The sequence below is a fragment of the Anabrus simplex genome, chromosome 13, assembly GCF_040414725.1.
Source record: "Anabrus simplex isolate iqAnaSimp1 chromosome 13, ASM4041472v1, whole genome shotgun sequence".
Classification (NCBI taxonomy): domain Eukaryota; kingdom Metazoa; phylum Arthropoda; class Insecta; order Orthoptera; family Tettigoniidae; genus Anabrus; species Anabrus simplex.
This window is the reverse complement of record NC_090277.1, coordinates 54,785,612-54,810,542: the sequence shown is the minus strand read 5'-3', so window position 1 is coordinate 54,810,542 and position 24,931 is coordinate 54,785,612. Positions and strand designations below refer to the sequence as shown.

At 38.9% G+C, this 24,931-nt stretch overlaps 1 protein-coding gene across 1 annotated transcript in view; it reads left to right on the top strand.

Annotated features, from left to right (window-relative positions):
* The window catches only part of ss (spineless), a 770,665-nt gene extending 756,130 nt beyond the window's left edge, over positions 1–14,535 (top strand). The window contains exons 10-11 of the mRNA XM_067157402.2: positions 8,908–9,008; positions 12,328–14,535. Coding sequence (XP_067013503.2) covers positions 8,908–8,983 — 76 coding nt within the window. The 3' untranslated portion in view covers positions 8,984–9,008; positions 12,328–14,535. The remainder of the gene's footprint in view (positions 1–8,907; positions 9,009–12,327) is intronic.
* The last annotated feature ends 10,396 nt before the right edge of the window (positions 14,536–24,931 follow it).

The window sequence follows — 24,931 nt, the reverse complement described above, 5'->3', positions numbered from 1 at the left end:
TTATTATTATTATTATTATTATTATTATTATTATTATTTTATTTTTGGCAAGCTATGGACCACGTTATTGCAACTATTTTCTTCCCCATTATTTCCGCATACTACTACTACTACTACTACTACTACTACTAAAATGCTTTCATTCCTCCCCTGAAGGGGGGGGGCGGGCCTCTTTAAACAGTAACGCCGTCTCTCAAGCCGGGAGATTTGTTAAGGTGAAGGAGATGCTCGGAGAAGGTGAGGGGTTGACGGCCGTGGCCTATACTAGAAACTGTCCCGGCATTCACCTTAGTGCAGGAGAATGGAAAACCACGGAAAACCATTCTCAGGACAGCCGACGGTTGGGGCCAGCCGTGAGGTCCAGCCCTGTCCCGTCTCCCGAATTCAGAGGTGTAGAGCCACGGAAGAACCGTGGCCACCCCTCCTCTCCTCTGTTGGCCAGTAGTAGTGCAGAGCTGTTGGACCTCGGACCAGCCGTAGCCACTTGGGGGCCGAGACCCACTCTGCATCCACCGACCTTTCCGCATTTGTTCTCGATGTTTTTGCTTCCTTTCTGCAGTCCATCTCTTGCTTGTTTTAAGCTTACAAGCTATGTTTTCCTTGGAAACTCCAGTATGCTTTAATTTTTATCTTGAAGGTGTCACACTCCCGAATATCCTCATGTGTAACCCCACTTCTTTTAAGACACCTTCCACCTCAGTGCACCTGAACCCGTTGGTTTCATTTTCTAGAAAGTATATAAAGATTCTCTTTGGCAAACTCGCTGGGCTCATTCGCGCCATGTGACCATGAAATGCATTCCTCCACCTCTGAATCAAGTCAGTTATATTTCCATGTGTGTGCGGAGTTCGTAGTTTTTCCGTGCTCTATATTCGCCATTTTCTTTCAACAGGTCCATTTTTGTCAGAGTCTTTCTTTCCTTGTGTTCTAGTTTCTCCATCAGATCTTTCTTATTCATCACAAGACAATCCGCACCGAATAGGGCCTCCAGGCGGATGACTATGTAATAGCGTCTGAGCTTGGTATTTAGGAATGTTGATTCCCTATGATTATAATAATAAAATATTATATATTATAATATAATAATAATAATTACTATTATTACTGCCGGCCCCGTGGTGTAGGGGTAGCGTGCCTGCCTCTTACCCGGAGGCCCCGGGTTCGATTCCCAGCCAGGTCAGGGATTTTTACCTGGACCTGAGAGCTAGTTCGAGGTCCACTCAGCCTACGTGATTAGAATTGAGGAGCTATCTGTTATTATCTATTATTTATTATTATTATTATTATTATTATTTGTACAAGCTGTTTTACGTCGCACCGACACAGATAGGTCTTATGGCGACGATGGGATAGGAAAGAGTTAGGAGTTGAAAGGAAGCGTCCGTGGCCTTAATTAGCGTACAGCCCCAGCATTTTCCAGGTGTGAAAATGGGAAACCTCTGAAAACCATCTTCAGGGCTACCGACAGTGGGGTTCGAGCCCACTATCTCCCGAATGCAAGCTCACAGCTGCGCGCCCCTAACCGCATGGCCAACTTGCTTGGTATTATTATTATTATTATTATTATTATTATTATTATTATTATTATTATTATTATTATTATTGCTGTAGAAGTTGTTACAGGGATAATTCACAGGAATCAACAATTATGGAAGCATGGTCTTCATTTATTTAAATGCCTAGTTTTGGGGGCGATCAGTCGCTCCTAAATATTTTCGGGGAGTGGGGACCTGGGCCCTGTAGAGTTGGCATCCCTTGTATCCACACATCACTTCTGTATGCCGGTATATGATGTGATCAGTCTTCTCTGAAGAGACAAAAAGAAATAGAGATGGGACCTCAACAAAGTTGTAAAACAAGATCTATTCTTGTCCTTCTGCATGGTTATTGTGAACGAAGGACGCATGACAGCATGTGCCTGGAGCATGTCTTCTCAGTCTGGTATATTCCTACTCTGACATTCTTCATCAGGAGCAGAATAGAGGTACGGTAACTTATAAGTATTTTTTAAAGGACAGTAAGTAGGTCAACTGTTACAACATTCAACATATTTATCTTTATGTTGCATGTTGGTCAGAAAATGTCTCTTTCGCTTTGTGAGAGAATCAGATAAAGAGGTAAGCTAGTATAAGGTATTTCCATAACCTACCATTTACTAACATTGTTATATTTATTGATCTAGTTGTAGGTTAAAATTTTCTAGTATTTTTTAAATATGTTGCAAATCATTTGAGATCTTATAATATGATCCTGATGGTTACTGCTGCCCAGAATTTCAGCTTTTGTGATTATTGCTACACAGCTGGGTGTAAGGTAGGAGAGGAAAAAATGGAGCAACCATCCAAGGTAGCAATTCTGAGGTACAGATTAATGTGAATCATATTACTCCATTTTTATAGACCTCCGCCATGACTGCCTTGTGGCACCATACGGTTGTCACTGGGACAAGCAGCTGATTGTTATCAAACAGTCGCCACTGATCTGCATTTAGGGCTGTCGCCCAGGTTTCATATTCCCTATCTGTTGTTTTCCTAGCCTTTTCTTAAATAATCACAAAGAAAGTGGAAATTTATTGAACATCACCCTTGGTAAGTTATTCCAATCCCTAACTCCCCTTCCTATAAACGAATATTTGCCCTAATTTGTCTTCTTGAATTCCAACTTTATCTTCATATTGTGATCAATCCTACTTTTAAAGACACCACTCAAACGTATTTGTCTACTAATGTCATTCCACGTCATCTCTCCACTGACAGCTCGGAATATACCACTTAGTTGAACAGCTCGTCTCCTTTCCCCTAAGTTTTCCCAGCCCAAATTTACAACATTTTTGTAACGCTACTCTTTTGTCGGAAATCACCCAGAACAAATTGAGCTGCTTTTCTTTGGATTTTTTCCAGTTCTCGAATCAAGTAATCCTGGTAAGGATCCCATACACTGGAACCATACTCTAGTTGGGGTCTTACCAGAGACTTATATGCCCTCTCTCCCACATCTGTATTACAACCCCGTATCATGTGGTTAGGGGTATTTACTTGAGAATGTAAAATTGTGGTCCAAAATGAAAACGAATGAAAAATAAGTTCAAATCGATGCTGTGTTATGTTTGGATGTTACAATATTGAAAATAAATAAGTAAAATCCAGATAAACATTTGTAGCGATGCCATCAAATATTTTGCTTAAAAAAATATAAGGAATGTTATCTTATAAGGAATAACAGGCCAGCAGCTGATGGACATTATCAATCAATCAATCAATCAATCAATCAATCAATCAATCAATCAATCAATCAATCAATCAATCAATCAATCAGTAACTACTGATCTGTATTTAGGGCAGTCACCCAGGTGGCAAATTCCTTATCTGTTGTTTTCCTAGCCTTTTCTTAAATAATCGCAAAGAAAGTGGAAATTTCTTGAATCAAGTAATCCTGGTGAGGGTCCCGTACACTGCAACCATACTCTAGTTGGGGTCTTACCAGAGACTTATTTGCCCTATCCTTTACATCCTTACCACAGCCCCTAAATACCCTCATAACCATGTGCAGAGATCTGTACCCTTTATTTACAATCATATTTATGTGATTACCCCACTTAAGATCTTTCCTTATATTAACACATAGGTATTTACAATGATCCCCAAAGGGAACTTACACCCCATTAATGCAGTAATTAAAACTTAGAGGCCTTTTCCTATTTATGAAACTCACAACCTGATGTTTAACCCTGTTTATCAATATACCATTGCCTACAGTCCATCTCACAACATTATCGAGGTCATTTTGCAGTTGCTCACAATCTTGTAACTTATTTATTACTCTGTACAGAATAACATCATTTGCAAAAAACCTTATCTCTGATTCCACTTCTTTACATACCGTATATCATTGATATATATATATAAGAAAACATAAAGAAAACATACTGCCATGAGGAATTCCCCTCTTAATTATAACAGGGACAGAAAGTTAAAACATAATTACCCAACAACAACTAGAACAACAAGAGTACAACAACCAATTCCATGGAAAGAAAATATTACAAGAATTAGTTTAAGATTCTAAATCCACCATCATCATACACAAATTCACACACAACTTAAGTATTTCCAGTGCTTAACGCTACGGCTTACAATACTATAGGTTGAGCTTACTACTAGCTTAACATTACAACACCATCATATACAAATTCACACGTACCTTAAATAATTCAGATGCCTTGCATTGGGGTAATCAGATAAACAGGATTGTAAATAAAGGGTACAGATCTCTGCACATGGTTATGAGGCTGTTTAGAGGTTGTAGTAAGGATGTAAAGGAGAGGGCATATAAGTCTCTGGTACAACCCCAACTAGAGTATAGTTCTAGTGTAGGGGACCCTCACCAGGATTACCTGATTCAAGAACTGGAAAAAATCCAAAGAAAAGTAGCTCGATTTGTTCTGGTTGATTTCTGACAAAAGAGTAGCGTTATAATAATGTTGCAAAGTTTGGGCTGGGAAGAATCGGGAGAAAGAAGACAAGCTGTTCTGAGCTGTCAGCGGAGAGATGGCGTGGAATGACATTAGTAGACGAATACGTTTGAGTGGTGTTTTTATAAAAGTAGGAAAGATCACAATATGAAGATAAAGTTGGAATTCAAGAGGACAAATTGGGGCAAATATTCATTTATAGGAAGAGGAGTTAGAGATTGGAATAACTTGCCAAGGGATATGCTCAATAAATTTCCAGTTTCTTTGAAATCATTTAAGAAAAGGCTAGGAAAACAACAGATAGGGAATCTGCCACCTGGGCGACTGTCCTATTACAAATGTACGCAGCAAACGCCTATATTTATATTCTCTACATACCTTTAATTGATTAATTAATATCTTACATAAATTATTTAGTTACAAAATAAATATTTAAAAATACAATAAGTGATTTTTATGTATTTTTTTACTATTTGTTTTATGACGCACTGGCATAGACAGGTCTTATGGCGATAATGGGATAGGGCTAGGGTAGGATTGGGAAGGAAGTGATCATGTCCTTGTTTGCTTAAACTTTCTTACGGACCTCTTTAGAAAAGACTGAATATATGGATCCAGAAACGACAGACTCCAGAAGGCTTATGGGATTGTCCGGAGAACCTTGAAATTTAAATACCTTGGTGAGATTACTAGCCCAAATGACAATGAAAGGAAGCACGGGTGGGGGGAGAGAGTGAGGAAGATGGAATTGACATTTAAAATAAGTCATGATATTTAGAGATCCATCTCCTACCAGGCTAAACTGAGACACTACTGCGTACTAGTCAGATCGGAATGCCTTTACGCTGCAGAAACACTAGCAAAAATGGAAGATATGTCCATTAAGAAACAGAAAAGGGAGTTCCTCAGAATGATTTTGGATGCAAAGAAAGTGTCCGAGGGTGTCTTCCACCTAAGGTCAAACAAGGAACTGAATGCAAGAGTCAAAAGGATCACCACCACCGTTATGAAGAAAGGAAGGTTAACCTTACCTGAAGAGAATGAACCCTGAGAGATCGGCGTACAAATTGCTCACTTTACAGGAAAAATGGAAATCTCAACCCTGCTGACTGAAGGAAGTGCACAAAGACATGTGGGTGAATGATATAAGACCAGAGGACATAATGGTGAGGACCATCTTTAGGAAGAAACTTGCGGGGTTGAGGGATAGTCCAGAAAAAGAACCTGCTAAACCGTGGGAAATCTCCGCAGAAGAACGGCTGAAAAGGAGCGAGAGGACGATAAATCTGTGGTTACTATGTAAACAAAAGGTGTAAGGCAAAGAAAGAGAGGCAGGTAATTTGTGTAACCATAGTCCACAGTTGGCTGTATCGATGTAAATAACAAAAAGAAAATATATTCACAATGCATGTTCCAATTGAGACTGAATCAAGAACTTTATGAAATAGTTGAGAAGATAACAATTATTATGAGGAAAAGAAGACTAGACCTATCATTTTATGGACACATTAAGAGGATGAATCCAAAGAGATTGGCACACAGGATACTTAGTCTACAAGAAAAGTGGAAGGTTGGAAACTCGTCAAATCACTCAAAATCTCGGTTGAAGAGCGACAAAGGAGAAGTGTGATGGCGAGTATTCCTAAGCAATGGGCCGAATGGACACCGCAGGCATGCCTGTAGTGACTGTTTTCCTGGCTTCTGCCATACAAGCTCCTTACTGGAGCTACATCTGCCATCATTTTGATACTTTCAGTCCACTCTGTTGTTGAAAGGCCTACCTTTTCTGCGAACCACTTACTTGCTTGAGGGTGCTGTGGGAACAGAGCAATTCCCTTTTTTGAACTCCTCGTTTCTTAGTCTTTCTCTGATAGCTTTGCTATTTGTTTTTGTTGTTTTTGCCGCAGCGATGTTCAAATTACGGAAACAGACGGCTTTATCTTTCTCAGTATTTCTCCCACAGAGTGCATATAATTATCAGTCTTCTATATAAATTGCAATTAAATGTCAGACTTGTCAAATAACTAAAACATTAAAGTTACATCATAAAATAAGCATCTCTTTCTCTTTAAAATCCTAATAATCTCTAAAGTTAAAGTTTGTATCTACTATTATTCTACATGTGTTACAGCTCCTTCTGTAGAACAACACCTCCAACAACTAATCTCTGTCTGGTCGGTTTCCTTTTGCTGTTCTTTACACTATAAAAAAAAGAAAAGAAAAAAGAAAAGCAAGTCTTATACTTCAAAACATAGAAAAATTATCATAATTTTAAGTAGAAATAAATTAAAGCCACCTCTGTGGGGTAGTGGTTAGTGTGATTAGCTGCCCCCCCACCCCCTCCGAGGTCCGGATTCGATTCCCGGCTCTGCCACGAAATTTCAAAAGCGAAACAAGGACGGGAGGTGAACCGAGTAGAGGGGGTTCGATTCCCTCCTCAGCCATCCTCAAAGTGGTTTTTCGTGGTTTCCCACTTCTCCTCCAGACAAATGCCACAATGGTACCAAACTTCAGGCCACGGCCGCTTCCTTCCCTCTTCCTTGTCTATCCCTTCCAGTCTTCCCATCCCCCTACAAGGCCCCTGTTCAGCACAGCTCGTGAGGCCACCTGGGTGAGGTACTGGTCCTCCTTCACAGTCATATCTCCCTGATCCAAAGTCTCAGGCTCCAGGACACTGCCCTTGAGGTGGTAGAGGTGGGATCTCTCGCTGAGTCTGAGGGAAAAACCAGTCATGGGGTGTAAATGGATCAAGAAAGAAAGAAAGAAAGAAAGAAAGAAAGAAAGAAAGAAAGGAAGAAAGAAAAAAAGAAAGAAAGAAGCAAACAAACAAACAAACAAACAAACAAACAAACAAACAAAACAACTTTAAATAGTATTGGCAACATGGAGTTATATAGTTGACAGTGATTTTCAGTGGTGGTTAGATTTAAGCCGATACAGACCATAACAAAAAAGACCATAATGCTTAAAATAACAAATTCTTTAAAAAAAATCAAATTACTTCTGCAGGGTTTGAACCCGCTATCTTAGGGTCTGGAGGCTGACACTCTACCACTGATCCACAGAGGCAACTATGGTTGCAGAAAATTATCATGGATGTGGAACCACACGATACAGCAACCTTGATATTGGAAATGCAAAATAGGAAAATCACTGACTGCAGAAGAAAAAGAAAGGGAAAATGTTGCCTTAGGTCAGTTGTCTTGATAATATATATACAGGGTGTATCAGAACAATACCCACAAAAAAATCAGGGATACTCTTCATGTTATGTTAAGAACGATGGTGCAATCAGATTGGCAGAGAAAACTTACTGCTGTGCTTCAGGGAAGAGAAGGGGAAGGAGGGGAAGCAGGGTGTATGATGGAGACAGAGATAATGCTCCGTGTGTATGCACAAGTTTCCTTGTTCGACTCGCACAGGATTGTCCTTGTCTCTTACAGGCAATATCCACAGTTCGTTTATTAAACAGTGCAAGAACAGACTGTGATTAAGACCCACTTGTCAGTCAAGGAATGCACCAGATCGTTTCTCCTCTCGACTGTTGTTCTTTATTATTTAACATGCTCGAAGATGCATTGCTGCTGCCCCACGGTTGTGTATTCCTTCACTCACGACATTGTAAATGGAATGAAATACTGAATGAAGGAAACAGTATGCCCAATGGTTTGATTACAGTAGATGTTCAATATGCCCCCTCCTACTTCGATGCACATTTCACAATGATGTAGTAGTGCTTTTGGACTCCGTTCAGAATGTGTGGTGTGTGGCGAATGACCTGGAAAGCTGCCTGAATTCTAGGTACAAGTTCATCTTCTCTTTCTACAGGATTTGCCTAGTAGTCAATTTGTGCAGAAATAAACTGTATACTGCCTACTGGGGTTGGAAAGTGACTGTGCGAAATGAACGATAAACTTGTGCATTTGCACCAATCATTACCTCTGTCTCCCACTTCCCACTTCCCCTCCCTTCCCTTCTCTCCTCTGACGCATAGCAACAGGCAGTGGCTGGCTCTCATGCAAAGCAAATGTGGAAAGTTCGTCAATTTGAATGGCGCACCCAGAAATAACGAAGTACCCTCATTTTCTCAAAAAGAACATTTTCTCTGCCAATTTGGTTGCACCAACATTATTAACATAACACGAAGAGCGTCCATGATTTTTTTTTTCGGTATAGTTCTGATACATCCAGTATACTGAAATTTACAACAAACGTCAGCAATCTATACTGACAGAGTCCAACGTGGACAAAAAATGTAATAGGAATTTAACATGACCTCAGGAAACCAGTATTATTTATAAGAAAATTGGGGGTTCTTTTGTTATTGTTTTAGCACCCTTATATTGTATTTTGTTACTCTACTGAAATTTTTATTAATTTTAAACTCCTGTTAGTTGGGATCCAACTAATGTTAGCATTCTTTCTGTTGGTTGCAGCAGCACTCCAGTCAACGACAACACCTACCCTCAGATAAGCAGGACCGGAGTCCTCTGCTGTCCATCTCTGAGGTGACCAACACCCTCCTCAACAAGTGAGGGTGAGTACACCATCGCCTTTGTTCTTGAGCTACTTCTGTTTATCCTTAAAAATCATCAGTCACCACTGATCTGCATTTAAGGCAGTCACCCAGTTGGCAGATTCCCTTTCTCTTGTTTCCCTAGTCTTTTCTTAAATAATCTCAAAGAATGCGGAAATTTATCGAATATCTCCCTTGGTAAATTATTTCAATTCCTAATTCCTCTTCCTATAAATAAAAACAGTATTTGCCCCAATTTGTCCCCTTGAATTCATACTTTATCTTCATATTGTGATCTTTCCTACTTTTTAAAAAATACTAGTCAAACTTATTCGTCTACTAATGTCATTCCACACCATCTCTCCATTCACAGCTCACAACATACAACATACCGTACTACTTAGTCTAGCAGCTCGTCTTCTTTCTCTCAAGTCTTCCCAACCCAAACTTTGCAACATTTTTGTAACGGTATTCTTTTGTCGGAAATCACCCAGAACAAATCGAGGTGCTTTTTGTTTGGATTTGTTCCAGTTCTCAAATCAAGTAATCCTGGTGAGGGTTCCATACACTGGAACAATATTCTAGTTGGAGTCTTACCAGAGACTTATATGTCCTCTCTTTAGATCCTTACCACAACCCCTAAATACCCTCATAATCTTGTGCAGAGATCTATACCCCTTATTTACAATCATATTTATGTGATTACCCCAGTGAAGATGTTTCCTTATATTAACACCTAGATACTTATAGGGATCCCAATAAGGAACTTTTGCCCCATCAATGCAGTACGGCAATTAAAACTGAGAGGACTTCTCCTATTAGTGAAACTCATAACCTAACTTTTAACCCTGTTTATCATCATACCATTGCATGCTGTCCATCTCACAACAGTCAAGATCTTTTTTACAGTTGCTGACTATCTTGTAATTTATTTATTACTCTATACAGTATAACATCATCCACAAAAAGCCTTACATCTGATTCCAGTTCTTTACTCATATCATTCATATATATATAAGAAAATATAAAGGTCCAATAATACACCCTTGAGGAACTCCCCACCAAACGATTAGAGGATCAGCTAATGCACAGATTACAATTTTTATTTCAAGAAGTAAATTACAAGTAAAAATTACATTTTGTAAAAAAAAGTAATCATTACAAGTAAAAATTACTAAGAATGTAATTGCTAAACGTAATTTGATGACCGGTACTTTTAGTCAGTTACTCCCAACTCTGTAAATAGATTATGAAAAGTACTGCAAGAAAACACAGCTATAGGCTAGATAGGAAAGTAGCAAGGAGGATTGGAATGCATCCAGTGAGAGACAGATGTGAGCAGTGGTAGCAACAGAAAGAAGAGACAAGGACATACATAAAGACAAAAGGACAAGGACAAACTTTACACCTGTTCATTCTTAATATGACCTTTCTGAACAGTCGTATGTTAACTGTTTCTGTTTGTCTGAACTAACAACTCATATTCATTACTCTAGCTTGTAAACAGCCATATGTCACAGATGAGTGAAAAGAATGTCTGGGCCAAAAAGACAAAAGTCCATGTAGTTACACAGAAATATTTTCTTTCCAACTGCAGGTAATTTAATATTGACTAGGAATTGTTAACATGTACCTTCAAGGAAAAATACTGAATTAAAAAAAAGTGTATACAAGTAAATATAACTTGCAAATTGGATGAGTCTTCTCTCTGACCAAATTGTAAAATTAAAATGGTTGAAAATTTTTAGAAAAAGTCCAACAAGAAATGAGTAGCTCTTTTCCACTCACCATAATAATTAACATTTTGCGTGTTCTGAGGAGCCCCTAATGCTGATTATTAGCACAATTATGAATGATGCAATGAAGAGCATTAAGGAAACATTGGGTGAACCCTACACAGTTACCTTTGCTGATGATGCTGTGATTTGAAGAGAAACAGGAGGTGAGGTGCAGCCAAAACTGGCACGTGCAAGGCCAAGTTTCAGGAGTTCAATCTCTAGATCAGCGAAACTAAGACAGCGGTGATAGGAACGACCAGAGATGGCCAACTAACAGACCACCAGTTGGAGATCGTGGATAATGTCACATACCTCATCTGCATGTAATCTTCAGAGACAGTAGAGAGATCACCAACAGGTTTCAACACAGCTCCCTCTCCTACCAACAAGTGAGGACCCTTCTTTGGAATGCTAAGATACCATTTATATTTTTTCAGTTCATTTCTTTGTCCATAAAACCTAAAAAAGATTATTAATTCAATTCTATAGATTTCTCTGCAAGAACCCCTTAACATTCTCATCCCAATTACCCTTTCTTATATGAAAATACACAGCAACAATTAATTTGTGTCATTATCATCTCTGTTACTTTGCTTATATTTGTGACTAATTATACAACATCTCTATTAAGTTTCATGTGTTCAGAATTAGGGGATTATTGGAGAGAACTCCTCAAATGTCTCCAGTCCATTCCCTTTGCTTCTATAAGGTGAAAAAAAAGTTTCCGTTTGAGTGCGTTGCTGGAGCGGACATGCAACGTAGCGGGACTCCAAGGCGGGTATATAAGCACGGACATGTAGGCAAAGGGATCAGTGTGGCAATTGTGTAGTGCCGAGGTGCGTGCATTAAATGTGGCTATGTGAACTATGATGACGTTATTACCAAATGCGTCTAAACAGGATGAACATGCTGTTATTTTGTTCTTGGCTGCCGAAGGACAAACACCGGTGGACATCCATCGGAGAATGAAGATTGTGTATGGGGCAGCATGTCTGTTGTTGTGGAATGGTGCACCAAGTTCCGTGTGGGTCACATTTTGACACAAGACACTGATCGATCAGGGAGGCGTGCCTTATCCATTACGGACAACAACAAGCGGGCGGCGGATGAGACAATTAAGGCCTGATCTCTCCCCATGCAATTATCGTACCTTCGCTGCCATCAAAAAGGCCTTGAAGGGTCGACGCTTCCTGTTGGACGAAGATATGCAGCAGGCGGTTACAGACTTCTTCACGCAGCAAACACACGCGGATCTTCAACCTGGTGCATCGGTGGGATGACTGCCTCAATGCTCACGGCGATTTTGCCTCAGGCATCCCGATTGAGGATTGTACAGCCATCAAATGGAAACTTTTTGATCGCTCCTTATATATCCCTTTGCACCTGATCCATTCATCTTGTTTGCAGTCTTCCAGTACGCCTCTTCCCATTCTCCCACCTCAAAAGCATAATCTTTGGCATTTGCCTTCCTCCATTCTTATTACATACCATCAGCATCACAACCTTTTCTTATTGAGCATTTATTATCTGCTTAATACAATCAGCTCTCTCTTTTGTTTCAGGTTGGCCCTAAGTGAGCTATTTTAGCTGCGAAGATCCAGGAATCACAAACAGCGCCATTTTATTCCCCCTCTAGGTGCAATTTTTGAAAAATTAAACTACGCGTTCTATATTTACTTGTCATTCGCTTTAATATATTATATGTAACAATACCTAATTCTCATTATTATTATTATCATTGTTATAATTATCATTACTCTGTGTGTGTCCGATACTCCTTCTGTTGTATAGAAATCGTTCTCATTGTCATCATCCTTATTATTAGTATTATTATTGTCATCACCATCATCAACATCATGTATGTGTTTTTTCTGTGATATATGTCGAATACAACAAACATGTATAAAAAATTACAACTATTATTAATAGGTTTTAATAATCATTGTATAATTGTGAACTATGGTGTTAAAAAAAAAGAAAAGTCTCGTATCATATAAATATATATAAATATATATTACACCATTCATCATGTACGTATTTAAAATTTCCCTGAAAGCTGACAAAAAATACTCAAAAGGTTAAGCTTTTTTAAAAAAATAATGGGATAATTATCATAAAATGTACAGAAACCAATATAGAATTTTTCTTCTCATCTGTACAAAATTTGTCTCCAAACATAAACATCATTGTTTGTAAAGCAAATGATCTTCAAACAGTGATGTTACATCACTTTTTCATATTTTTTATTAAACTGTTTCAGAATTTCTACATTGTGAAAGAGAGGACTAGTTTAAAAACAAAAGAATTATGAGCTTAACATGAGGCCTATTCAAAATAAAACCAAACTTTGAAAATAATTCTTTAGGGGGTTTACCTGCAGCCTAGTTAGCTTTGTCTCCCTTGTAGAAGTCCCCCTCATCTATTAACACAATGCTCCCAGCACTGTTTCCAGGTATGGAAGCAGAAGTGGTAAGCTATTTGGGGAAATATGCAGAATCCCATCTGCGATATCAGATTGATCTATTCAGCTGAGTGAAATTTTCATCCTTTCAGGGTGAATTTCAGTTAGAGTGATAGAAAAATGTCTAAGGGGCTATGTTGGGTGAGTAAGGAGGATGGTAAAACATTCTTGTCTATGTGTTCATCAAAAATTCATGAATAAACTGTTATGCATTTTCTGGCACATCATCATGGGGGAAGCTCCAGGAATTATTAATCCACAAGTGTGGTCATGTTCAATCTCACCTGGCAAGTTTTATTTGATCTTGGCAAATTTTTCCCCGCCACTACAACAACTGCATTTTCATTTCAATATAATATCCATAACCCCATGTTTCATCACTAGTTATGATCGTCTTTATCAAGGTTGTATCTATGACTTTCGCAACAGATACTCAACACATTTGCAAACTGCCGAGCAGTAACTAACTGTTTCAGAAATGCATGGCAAATGACTAAGTACTCAGGAAGGATATCACCATACAGCTCCATTTACCTTTAATCACTAAGACTTTGCGTCTGTGTAGTATTTTCAAATTTTGGTTATTTTGTCTTGAAGAGACCTCAAACATCTAAACCACAACCTCGAATTGAGATATAATTTAAAATATATTATGAGAGATAAAAAATACATCCATGTAGTTTTAAAACTGTGTAAAAAATATAATATCCTCCAATCAGGAATCCAACAAGAAAATAATGTGTTTTGGCCTTTAATTGAATGTTTTGTAACAAAAATATGTGAAGATAGAAATCAAGCATTGTTAGGTTATAATAATTATGTAAATTCTAGTCCTTGATTAGTGCTTGTTATATAAATAGAGATTACTATTCCAAATTATTTATTTTGGCTGCTAGATAAATTTTAAGAAACATGCATAACATATAAATTGTAACACACTTCCATTAATTTACAAACTCTTTAAGTGTTACAGGAAAAGAAAGAGAAAAGTCAAAGTAATTTAGAAAAAAGAAAACAGAAACTATGGGTAAATTTCTAATAATTATATTTCTCCTATTGTTTCAATGAAACGTCACTTTCAAGAATTTGGTATGAGTTAAGGAAATTTCTGGCTTAAATTAAAACAATATTATGATAATGAAACGGTGATTGTAAGCACTGGTATAAATTAAATTCTGGTTGTATTTTGGTAGGGTTGCCATCCGTCCGGCATTTGCCGGACATGTCCTGCTTTTTTTATCATTTGTCTGTATGCCCGGCAGGAATTAAAATTTCTCTTTAATTGTCCAGCATTAAATAGTAAACTATTTCCAGCACTGAAGACTTATTTTCTTTCTCAATCTACAAAATCACTTCCTCATCATCACTTTCATTTCCCCTTGTCCACCTCCTGCCAGGTCGGGGTACTAATGGTACTTCTCGACCGTTGCCTCTCCTTCCACCACTCCTCTTTAGTAATTATATTCCAGTCCAGTCTTCTTTTCCTTATACTGTTCTTAGTCCATTCATCTTGCTCTGGGCCTCCCTCTTGCCCTCTTTCCTGCTATCTTAACCTCCAACACTTGTTTTGGTATCCTTCCCTCATCCATCCTCATAACATGTCAAAACCATCTCAATTTAATCCTCCATCCTATCACTCAGTAGTCTACCCCTACCTCTTTTCTGACCTCAGGATTTCTTACTCTGTCCCCCTTGTATTCCCTACCATACTCCTTAGGAACTTCATCTCACTGGCTTGAATTATTCCTTATATTCTGATCTCCTTATCCAACCTTGCAACTTGCATTATTTCCCTTCTGAAAATATTTGTAGCATTCAACAACCTTATGGTTTCGTCCCCTGATACTTATGAGTCCTTCTCTTTCACAACGTGACATTATTGTTTTGCTCTTCTTCACACCGACTTTCATACCATATTTCTCACTATTGTCCTTTAAAGCCTCTAGTTTGATTTGCACTTCTGTATTGTTAACTCCCAGATCACCATGTCATCTGCAAACAACAATATTGTCATTTCTCCACCATATCTTGCCTTTGTTTCCTTTAGAATTTCATCCAGAACCATTATAAAAATAAGTGGAGACAATACACTTCCCTGTCTTAGATCAGTTTGGATTCTAAATCTACCTGTTCTCCCCACTGGAGTCTGGACACAACTGGAATGGTTCCTACTGTAATTAAATGTTTCTTCGAAAATCTTCTTGCTTACCCCTGATGTACCGTAGTCTCTTCTGATTTTGTGTTTCCTTGTCATATCCATCTTGACATTCTCCCTTTGGTCACTTCCCTTTTCCTTTCTTGATCCCTTATAATCGCCAATGTTTCGGCTCCATATAACATCATTCTTACCACACTCTTGTACAATCTACCTTTCATTTGGCAGGTTACTTCCTTACCATCAACAAAATCAACATCAATTATTCGTCTTGCACTAACAGCACACCAAACAGATTTCCGCTCAGATTTCTCCAGTTCAGCCAGTAACACTCTGCTCTTGTGTCCGTCGTTCATCCCACTGAACACTCGGACCAGATACTTGAATTTCATAACACTAGGCAACTAGTATACAGGTTCTCTCATATACACCCAGACTGAACGCACGGTGTTTGTACTCTGGGCTACGGCAGCTGCGGTATGGGAGGCGCGCACATAGTTCTTGACCTTGCAAGCATTAGTCACCAGTCTGAATCTCAGCTGCTAACATGGTGAGAAAGTTATCATTGCAACACCATATTTTTGTATGTAAAAGTTCTGGTTTCATCTTAATGGTCGTGTCGTGTGAACAGTCATAACTCTCGCTATTGGTTTGCAGAAAATCCTAATGGTGTTTATGAAGTTCCTCATTATGATAGGAAGATTGGTGTTTGGTGTGCTGTTAGTGCAAGGTGAATAATTGGGCCTATTTTATTTTAGACAACAGTAAATGCAGAGAGATACCAAGAAGACATTTTGATGCCATTCTTCCATCAGTTAACGGAAGAAGAAAAATCTCGTGGGTAGTTTCAACAAGATTCAGCCCTTGCTCATACAACAGAAGATCCCCTTCTTACAATCTTCGAAGTGTTTGCAGACAGAGTGATCAGTGCTGGTCTATTTCCCCCTCGTTCTCCAGATCTAACAGCATGGGATTTTTACTTGTGGGGTAAAATGAAAGAAAAGGAGCATCGAACAAATCCTCACACATTGGAGGAACTGAAACAAAACATTACAGTGGCAGCACTCACTCGTATCAGCGAGAATGTGGTTACCAGATACAATGCCTGCATAACGTAGAAAGGATGACACTTCCAGCACTTTTATAAGGTAAGATTTAAAGCAGAGCGCTAGCACGTGACGTAAGTTGGGCTTGCAAACACCGTGCGTTCAGTCAGGGTTTATAAGAGAAACCCTGTAGATGTTTGCAAGAAAAACCTTAAAACATTTCCATGGAATGTCGGACTGTACGGGTCAGGAAGCTGGACTCTCACGGAGAGAGATAAAAAGAAAATCCAGGTGTTTGTAATGTGATGCTGGCACCGCATGCTAAAAATACCCTGGACCAGCACTGAAGAAGTGCTAGAAAGTTTGAAAAAAATACCAGCTCGTAAAAAGATTAGAAAGAAGAAGGAATAGATTCATAAGTCACCTACTAAGACATTCAACCTGGTGCAGTAGTCTGATGGAGGCCAAAAGGAAAAGAGGAAGACCAAAGAAAAGAATTACCGAGCTCGATAGCTGCAGTCGCTTAAGTGCGGCCAGTATCCAGTATTCAGTAGATAGTAGGTTCGAACCCCACTGTCGGCAGCCCTGAAAATGGTTTTCCGTGGTTTCCCATTTTCACACCAGGGAAATGCTGGGGCTGTACCTTAATTAAGGCCATGGCCGCTTCCTTCCCACTCCTAGCCCTTTCCTGTCCCTTCGTCGCCATAAGACCTATTATTGACGGACACCAAGAATGGACGACCGTACACAGCTGTATAGAAGTTAGCACTGGAGAGAATACCGCTACCGTGAAGATAATGTTGCTGCCCACCAACCATGTAAGGTTGAGCAGATAAAGAAAAACGGTAGGTAACATCTCATCCTGGAGTTTCCATAGAGCTTTCTTTTCCATTCATGAGTATATATTCCACATTCACTTTACTTGTTCCCATTCCTCACTTTTCCAATACTTTCCTCCATTGCTGCTATTTCTTATGATGAGTATGATGATGTTTGTTATTTAAAGGGACCTAACAGCTAGGTCATCGGCCTTTAATGGTACAAGGTGCAACAAAATGGAATGATAATTAAAGCTTCAAACTGTATCCACTGACTAAAATATAAAACAAATGTTAAAGAAAAAAAAAATGACCATGAATCCAAAACAATCAGTGGATCCAATTCACAATGCCTTATTTCTTGAGATGATGCTTGTTATATAAAGGGATTCAAAATCCAGGTCACCGGACCCTCATAATAGTACTAATCACTGGTAAAGCAGAACCATGGTGTTCCTCCTATAGTGGTACAAATCACAGGTAACGTAAACTCATGGTGTTCCTCACATAGTGGTACTAATCACGGGCAACAGCCAAACCCATGGTGTTCCTCACAGAGTGGTACTAATCAGAGGCAATGTAGATCTGTGGTGTTGTTCATTTAGTGGTACTGCTCATAGGTAACACAGACCCATTTTGAACACAGGGGAACCGACACATTCCAGCGCAGGGTACAGCACCTTTTCTGACATGGACATTAGTCGCACAGCCAAGTGTCCCCCCCCCACCCACGCCTCGGTGGGATACACACGATGGTACTAAACACAGGCAACGCCCAGACCCGTGGTGTTCCTCACATAAGGGTACTACTCCTAGGTAACGTAGATCCATGGTGTTCCTCACATGGTGGTACTGATCACAAGTAACGTCAATCCATGGTGTTCCTTGCATAATGGTACTAATCACGAGTAGTCTCATGGTTCTAATTTCATCTCTTAGTTGCCCCTTTTAGTCGAATACTGGATCATTAAGCTATTCATCAAGTTCCGTCGGCCTTTGAAAGCACAGTGCCGGACGTTGAATATGTTGCGCTGATCTTCGGGAGCTGGCAATTTACTTCAATCGAGCAACTCGTCTTCGACTTCTGCATGATTTTGGATCTTCATATTTGTTGGATTGTGTTGTCACTTCGTGCCTGATAGTGTATGCAAGATGACTCACTTAACTGTTCTCCACTTCTCGTAACCGAACTTTGCGTGCGCTATGCTGCTGTTCAGAAGATTGCGCCTTGCTGCTTTTAAGTGACATACCTTCTACTTCTTCTGGATTTTACAGTGCCTATCCTCGTTCTTTTATATTGCCTCTTCAACTGTTTTTGTGGGGACTTGTTCTTTAATTTCTTTCTTACCTATGCATGCTGATGATGACCCGGATTGGGGCCGAAACCGGTACCGCTTCCACTTATAATTAAATAGGAATGTAACACTACATTTCTTATTTATATGTATTGAATAGGTTGAACTACCTTACGTACTATTTCAATTTAATTATAAAGGAGTAGCGTTACAAAAAAGTTGCAAAGATTGGGCTGGGAAGACTTGGGAGAAAGGAGATGAGCTGCTCGGCTAAGTGGTATGTTCTGAGCTGTTAGTGGAAGGATTGCGTGGAATGACATTAGTAGACAGATAAGTTTGAGTAGTGTCTTTAAAAGTAGGAAAGATCACATTATGAAGATAAAGTTGGAATTCAAGAGGACAAATTGGGGCAAATATTTGTTTATAGGAAGGGGAGTTAGGGATTGGAATAACTTACCAAGGGAGATGTTCAATAAATTTCCAAATTCTTTGCAATCATTTAAGAAAAGGCTAGGAAAACAACAGATAGGGAATCTGCCACCTAGGCCTTAAATGCAGATCAGTAGTGATTGATTGGAACAAGTTTTTATGGTGCCCTCATCTTTCAGGTCTGTAAGTTGACTCGAGGGTGGTTTATGAGGGTCGAATAGCTATTCAAGTTACTCGAACAAGTATATGCTCAAGTAGTGAAAGTAATTCAATTACATTTGCAGTTGCCAGTGGCAGGAGTGCCGACTACAGAGGTGCTTTGGTGCTCAAAAGAAAGAGTTAAGAGAGATAACAACAGAGAAGAGGAAAGAAAAGGGGGGAATTTTTTGTCATAGTTCTTAACCTAGGTGTAGAATCTAGGTGTTTTTGTTCCTACAGTACTAACGGGCAGATGAGGAGCCCACTAAGAAATTGTTTACTCTATTCTCAGTCACAAGTGAGTTATATGGATATTTTATTTTATTAATTAGATCTGATTTATCCAAAATTTGAGAAGGTAATGATTCCAGAGATAGTTAAATTTGCTAAAGATCACTTTAACTATACCCATTGTTCACGTATATCAGAACATTTATTCAGCCTTGAGAAGATTTGATGATGATGATGATGAAGATGAGATGATGATGCTGCTGCTGCTGCTTGTTGTTTAAAAGGACCTAACAATGAGGTCATCACCCCTAATGGTACAAAATGAGATGAAATATAATGACAATTTAAAAGGCCAAAACTCATCCACCAACCAGAATTAAAAACATGATGATGAAGAATGAATGGATGAATATGAATTTAAAATAAGCAGCAGATTCAGCTCACAATACTGAAAGTTAAAAATAATTCCAAAGTCGATCCACTGACTAGAATTCAAAAAACAAGACAATGAACAATGATTATGAACTTAAAACAATCAGTGGATTAAACTCGCAATGCCCCACCTTCCCAGAAACTATTTTAACACTTTAGCATCGACGTGTACATTTGCTTTTTTTGTGGTAAACTGCTGAAATGAGATTTACATTTTTCAGGTTGTTGTGGGCTATGGATGTTCGTAATTTAATTCATAGATGATAATCAAAGACATAATTTATGTTCAAAGTTACTATTTTTGTGTCCCTCCATTGGGGTGACATATGGTTATTATGTTGACTATGCAACAGAGAAAGCACACGTCACCCCTACTTTTACCTTTGTTGTTGTGGAACACTGTGCTCTGCGTTGTGAGCTGTTGATTTACGCGCCTTTCAACGAGTTCCTTGTAATTTCTAGTTTTGTGACAAGAATTTAATTCATGTAATGTGTTTCTGTGTTGAGAAAGCCATGATTACCGATAGAGAGATAGAAGAACTTGAAAAGGGTTCGAATTTTGAATCAAGAGAAGTTGACATTTAGGATTTACAATGTGATGCCACCTTTTTTTGAGTCAGAATTCAACAGTAGTTTGTGTAGTGAGGACACTAGCAAAGATTCCGGTGCTGCATCGGGCGATGATTCAACCAAATCACCAGCCAGTGACAATTACTGGGGAACATTCTCAGGTTTGCAGAAACATTTTTTATTCACACACAGCCCCGGTTTACAATTTCATGTGAGTGCTAAATCTCAACCAGTATGTAAGAATAAAGCAATAATAAACCCCAATCCACATTACTGTCCTTGCCATTAATAATTGAATTCTGATGGTTGCGTATGTCAGAGAAATTCCACTGTCTGTTGCGCAATGCACAGCGTGCTGAGAAAGGAATGGGCACTGCGCTGCACTCTATGAACACCTTACGTGAACAAGCAATGCAATACAAGAGCGAATGGTAGTACTAGTTTTGTGTGATAGCCTAAAGTTGAGAGGCCTGGACACACTACCATGTCACCCCATGAGGGGTGACATACTATGTTTTGTATGGGGTGACATCGTCTTCAAAGTGTTAAAACAATGATATATACTGACCAAGGGGCTGCTTCCAAAGCACAACCTGAATCGATGATGCTTGTTGTCTAAAGGGGTCCAAAATCCAGGTCAATGTCCCCTCATAATGGAACTTATTGCTAGGAAAGTAAGAACCTTGGTATTTTTCATGTAGTGGTACTAATCATGTGTAATGTAGACTTATGGTGTTCCACACATTGTGGTACTACTCACAGGTAATGTAATAAACACAGGTAACGCAGACCTATGGTGTTTCTCACATTACGGTGCCACTCATAGGCAACGCAAACCCATGGCGTTCCTGACATAGGTGAACTAATCACAGGGACTCGTACTATCCCATGGTGTTTCTCACATAGTGAGTGCTAATCACAGGCAACGCAGTCCCACGGTGTCACTCACATAATGGTAGTAATCACAGGCAACGTAAACCCATGGTGTTCCACATATAGTGGTACTAATCACGGGTACTGTAAAACCGATACTGATTCACCCTCTGTTGCTACTAATCACAAAACTATTCTGTACCAAATATAGTGGTACTACTCGCAAGCAAAGGCAACCCATGGTATTCCTCACATGATGGTACTAATTACAAGCAGTCTCATGGTTCTAATTCAATCATCCTTTGCTCGCCCCTTTCAGTCGCCTCTTACGACAGGCAGGGAATACCGTAGGTGTATTCTTCGTCTGCATCCCCCACCCACAGGGGGTTGTGTGTTTGGTACACAAAAGCTATTTATTTCGCTCAAGGCTGCCGGTAAGCCAGTTAGGACCCCGCTATCCGCCATCTGGGACGCGCCACGTGGGAGTATCACCTCTCCCCCACTGCTACGTCAAGCAGTAGGTTTGTGGTTGAAAAGCTTTAAAACTTATCTGTGCAGTACCATGATGCAAGGGAAAATTGAATGACAATGCAATCGTGCATGTCCATAATCAAGAAACAAAAAATAAATTGAACCTCGAAACTGTGACGAACATTTTCATCAAACGAACAACTTTTCGTACAAACACTCTTTATGAGCAAGAATTAGAAATTCTGCAAATATTTTAAATTTTGTATTAAAGACCTAAAACTTACAGCTTCTCTTTTATTATTACGCTAAATAAATGCCGAATTTTGGACAGTTTGCTTTTTTTTAAACTCAGTTTGGTATCATTCTATGAAAAAACTAGACTATTATATTTTTTAACTTAAGATTTTAGAGACACAGTTTGTATTTCTTTAACTTCCATTCTTTTAATTCACATATATATTTAAAAGGTAAAATCACATAGTTGTTCAGGATTAAAACACACTTTTAACTTTTATGTGCATTTTATGTTGATTGTACATGGATTTATGCAGACTTTTGTTTGAACTCATTCAGTATTGCATTTTCACAAGGGTTAATTTTTGACATTTTCTGGGGCGTTCGTACTTTTTGTACTCTGAGTTTTTTACAATTTGCTTTACGTCGCAGTGACGCAGATAGGTCTTATGGCGATGATGGGATAGCAAAGAGAGAGGAGTGGGAAGGAAGCGACCATGGGCTTACCAACAGTGGGGTTCGAACGCACTATCTCCCGAATGTAAGCCAATTGCTACTAGACCCAAACCATGCAGCCACTTGCTCGGTTGGACTGTGAGTTAGATCATCCCCACTAATTTTAAAAACCCGGTGCCCTTGGCCAGCAGTATCCAAATTCAAGTACCTGCGGTCATACACAAGAACCTTGTTTATCCAGATTAAGTGGGACCAGAACAGATCCAGATTATAAAAAATCTGGATAATCCGAAAAAACTGAAAACCAAAAAGAGTAGCCTACATGTTATAATATAATCTATTAACATAAGTTGTACAGTAAGTTAATACCTTTTTTCAATTGTACAAAAGAACATAAGAACACTTTTCTTACATTTATGACTCTGTTTTATGCACTAAAATAATGGGTGTTCTTTCTGCTTAACATTTGTATATCGTTTGCGCGCAGCACCTTCATGAAGACGTTTTACTAACAACAGTTCTGCCTGTGTGGTTTCAGTCAACAATTCTAAATAGGCCATCAGTTTGTCCAGCTGCACTGTTGCCTCTCCATGAGTCATTGTTTCTTCTAATGGAGCACCAGATTCATTTTCAAATTCACCATCAGTGAATTAGGAGTGCGTTGCATTCATAAGAGCGTGGGTTCGAATCCCACCTCAGCCATCCTGGGAATGGTTTTCCACGGATTCCCACTTTCAATTCCGGGAGAATGCCGGGATGGTACCTTTGATAGACCGTGGCCGAATTACTTCCAATTCCTCTCCTTAACTACCCTTGGCAGAAAAGTCATTCAAGAAGAGTCGACCCCGTAAAAGAAATACTATACAAGTAAAAATAAATATTATTTTCAATCCAGATAAACCAAAGATCTGGATTAATGAAGGACAGATAAACAAGGTTCTTGTGTACCTACAAAGGGATGATGAACAGGAGGATGAAATACAGTACAGGATAAAATGTGGCTGATTCAACTGGAGAAAGATAAGTGGAGTGTTCTGTTCTAAGGTGAACTGCAGATTGAAAGGGAAGGTGTATAAGTCAGTAGTGCATCCGGCTATGATGTACGGTGCGGAAACATGGCCCATTACTAAGGCCCAAGAGAAGAAGTTGGAAGTGACAGAAATGCAGATGTTACGCTGGATGTGTGGGGTTGCCAGAGAGGGATAAAATAAGAAATTGATGGTTATGAATTTCATGTTTTTGGTCCGTATTGAACAATATATAAGTAATAATAATAATAATAACTTAAATGTTTCCACCTTTTCAATACAATATATTCACAAAATTACAAAATTATACGGTACTAGTTTCGACCCATCTAGGGGTCATCATCAGCCGTATTGGAGCAAAGATCATTTGTGGCGAAATCCTAAGACAATATTATTTTAAAGAATAACAAGTGAAATGAGATGTTATGGTAATAGTTAATAATACAAGGAATATACATAATAAGAGGTTTTTAACAAAGAATAAAGTATAAATGAAAATCAGTAAGTTCTTGTATTGAAATGAAATATGGTTTAGGAAGAGGGCTTAAGGTGGGGCTGAAGGGTGCGGGAGAAAGTGTAATTGTCTTGGAAAAGTACCTTTGATTAAATTTAGGATTGAGTTTAGGTTGGCTGCATTATTGTTTCTGAGGAAAGTGATAAATAGATCGAAGAGTATGTTGGGTTTCTCTGAGATTTCATTGAGATTGTGACTGGCATTAAAGTATTGGTCTAGGTGTATGTAGTAATTTTCCATTATGTTCAGTAAAGGGCCCTTGTTTGCTAATACTAGGATGTCCATGTCTTGTTCAATATTGGTGAAATTATGGTTATAATCTTGCATGTGTTGGCCGATGGCTGAAAACTTGTTGTATTTTATTGCGTTAGTGTGCTCGTGGTATCTGATAATGAAGTTTCTCCCGGTTTGCCCGATGTAGGTTTTTTACAGGTGGTACATTTGATCCTATAAACTCCTGATTTTAAAAAACTGCTGGTCTTGTTGATGTGTGAAGTATTGTATAAAACATTCATGTTCTTATCGTTGGTTTTGAAGGCTATTTTAACGCCTTGTTTCTTAAAGATGTTGGTTAACTTGTAGATATCATTGTTGAACGTGAAGGTGGAAAATGTTAGAGGTTTGGTTATTTCTTTTTTGAGGGTAGTTTTTGGGCGATGTTTGTGTTTATTGATTATCCTTTCTATAAAATGATTGCTGAAGCCGTTGAATTTTGCGATTCCGCGGATTGTGTTGAGTTCGTTTTTTAGATCTTTATTGGACATAGGTATGCTGAAGGCTCGGTGAACTAGGCTGTTGTATGTGGCTCGTTTGTGGGACTGGGGGTGCACATTAGAGGAACAGTAAAAGTGGGATGCCTAGGGAAGAAAATTCAAGAACTGTCCTAAGATAAATCTTTGTACGTGTGTAATTTTGTGCTCTAGCCTACGATAGCTTTCTTTAATATTCAGAAATG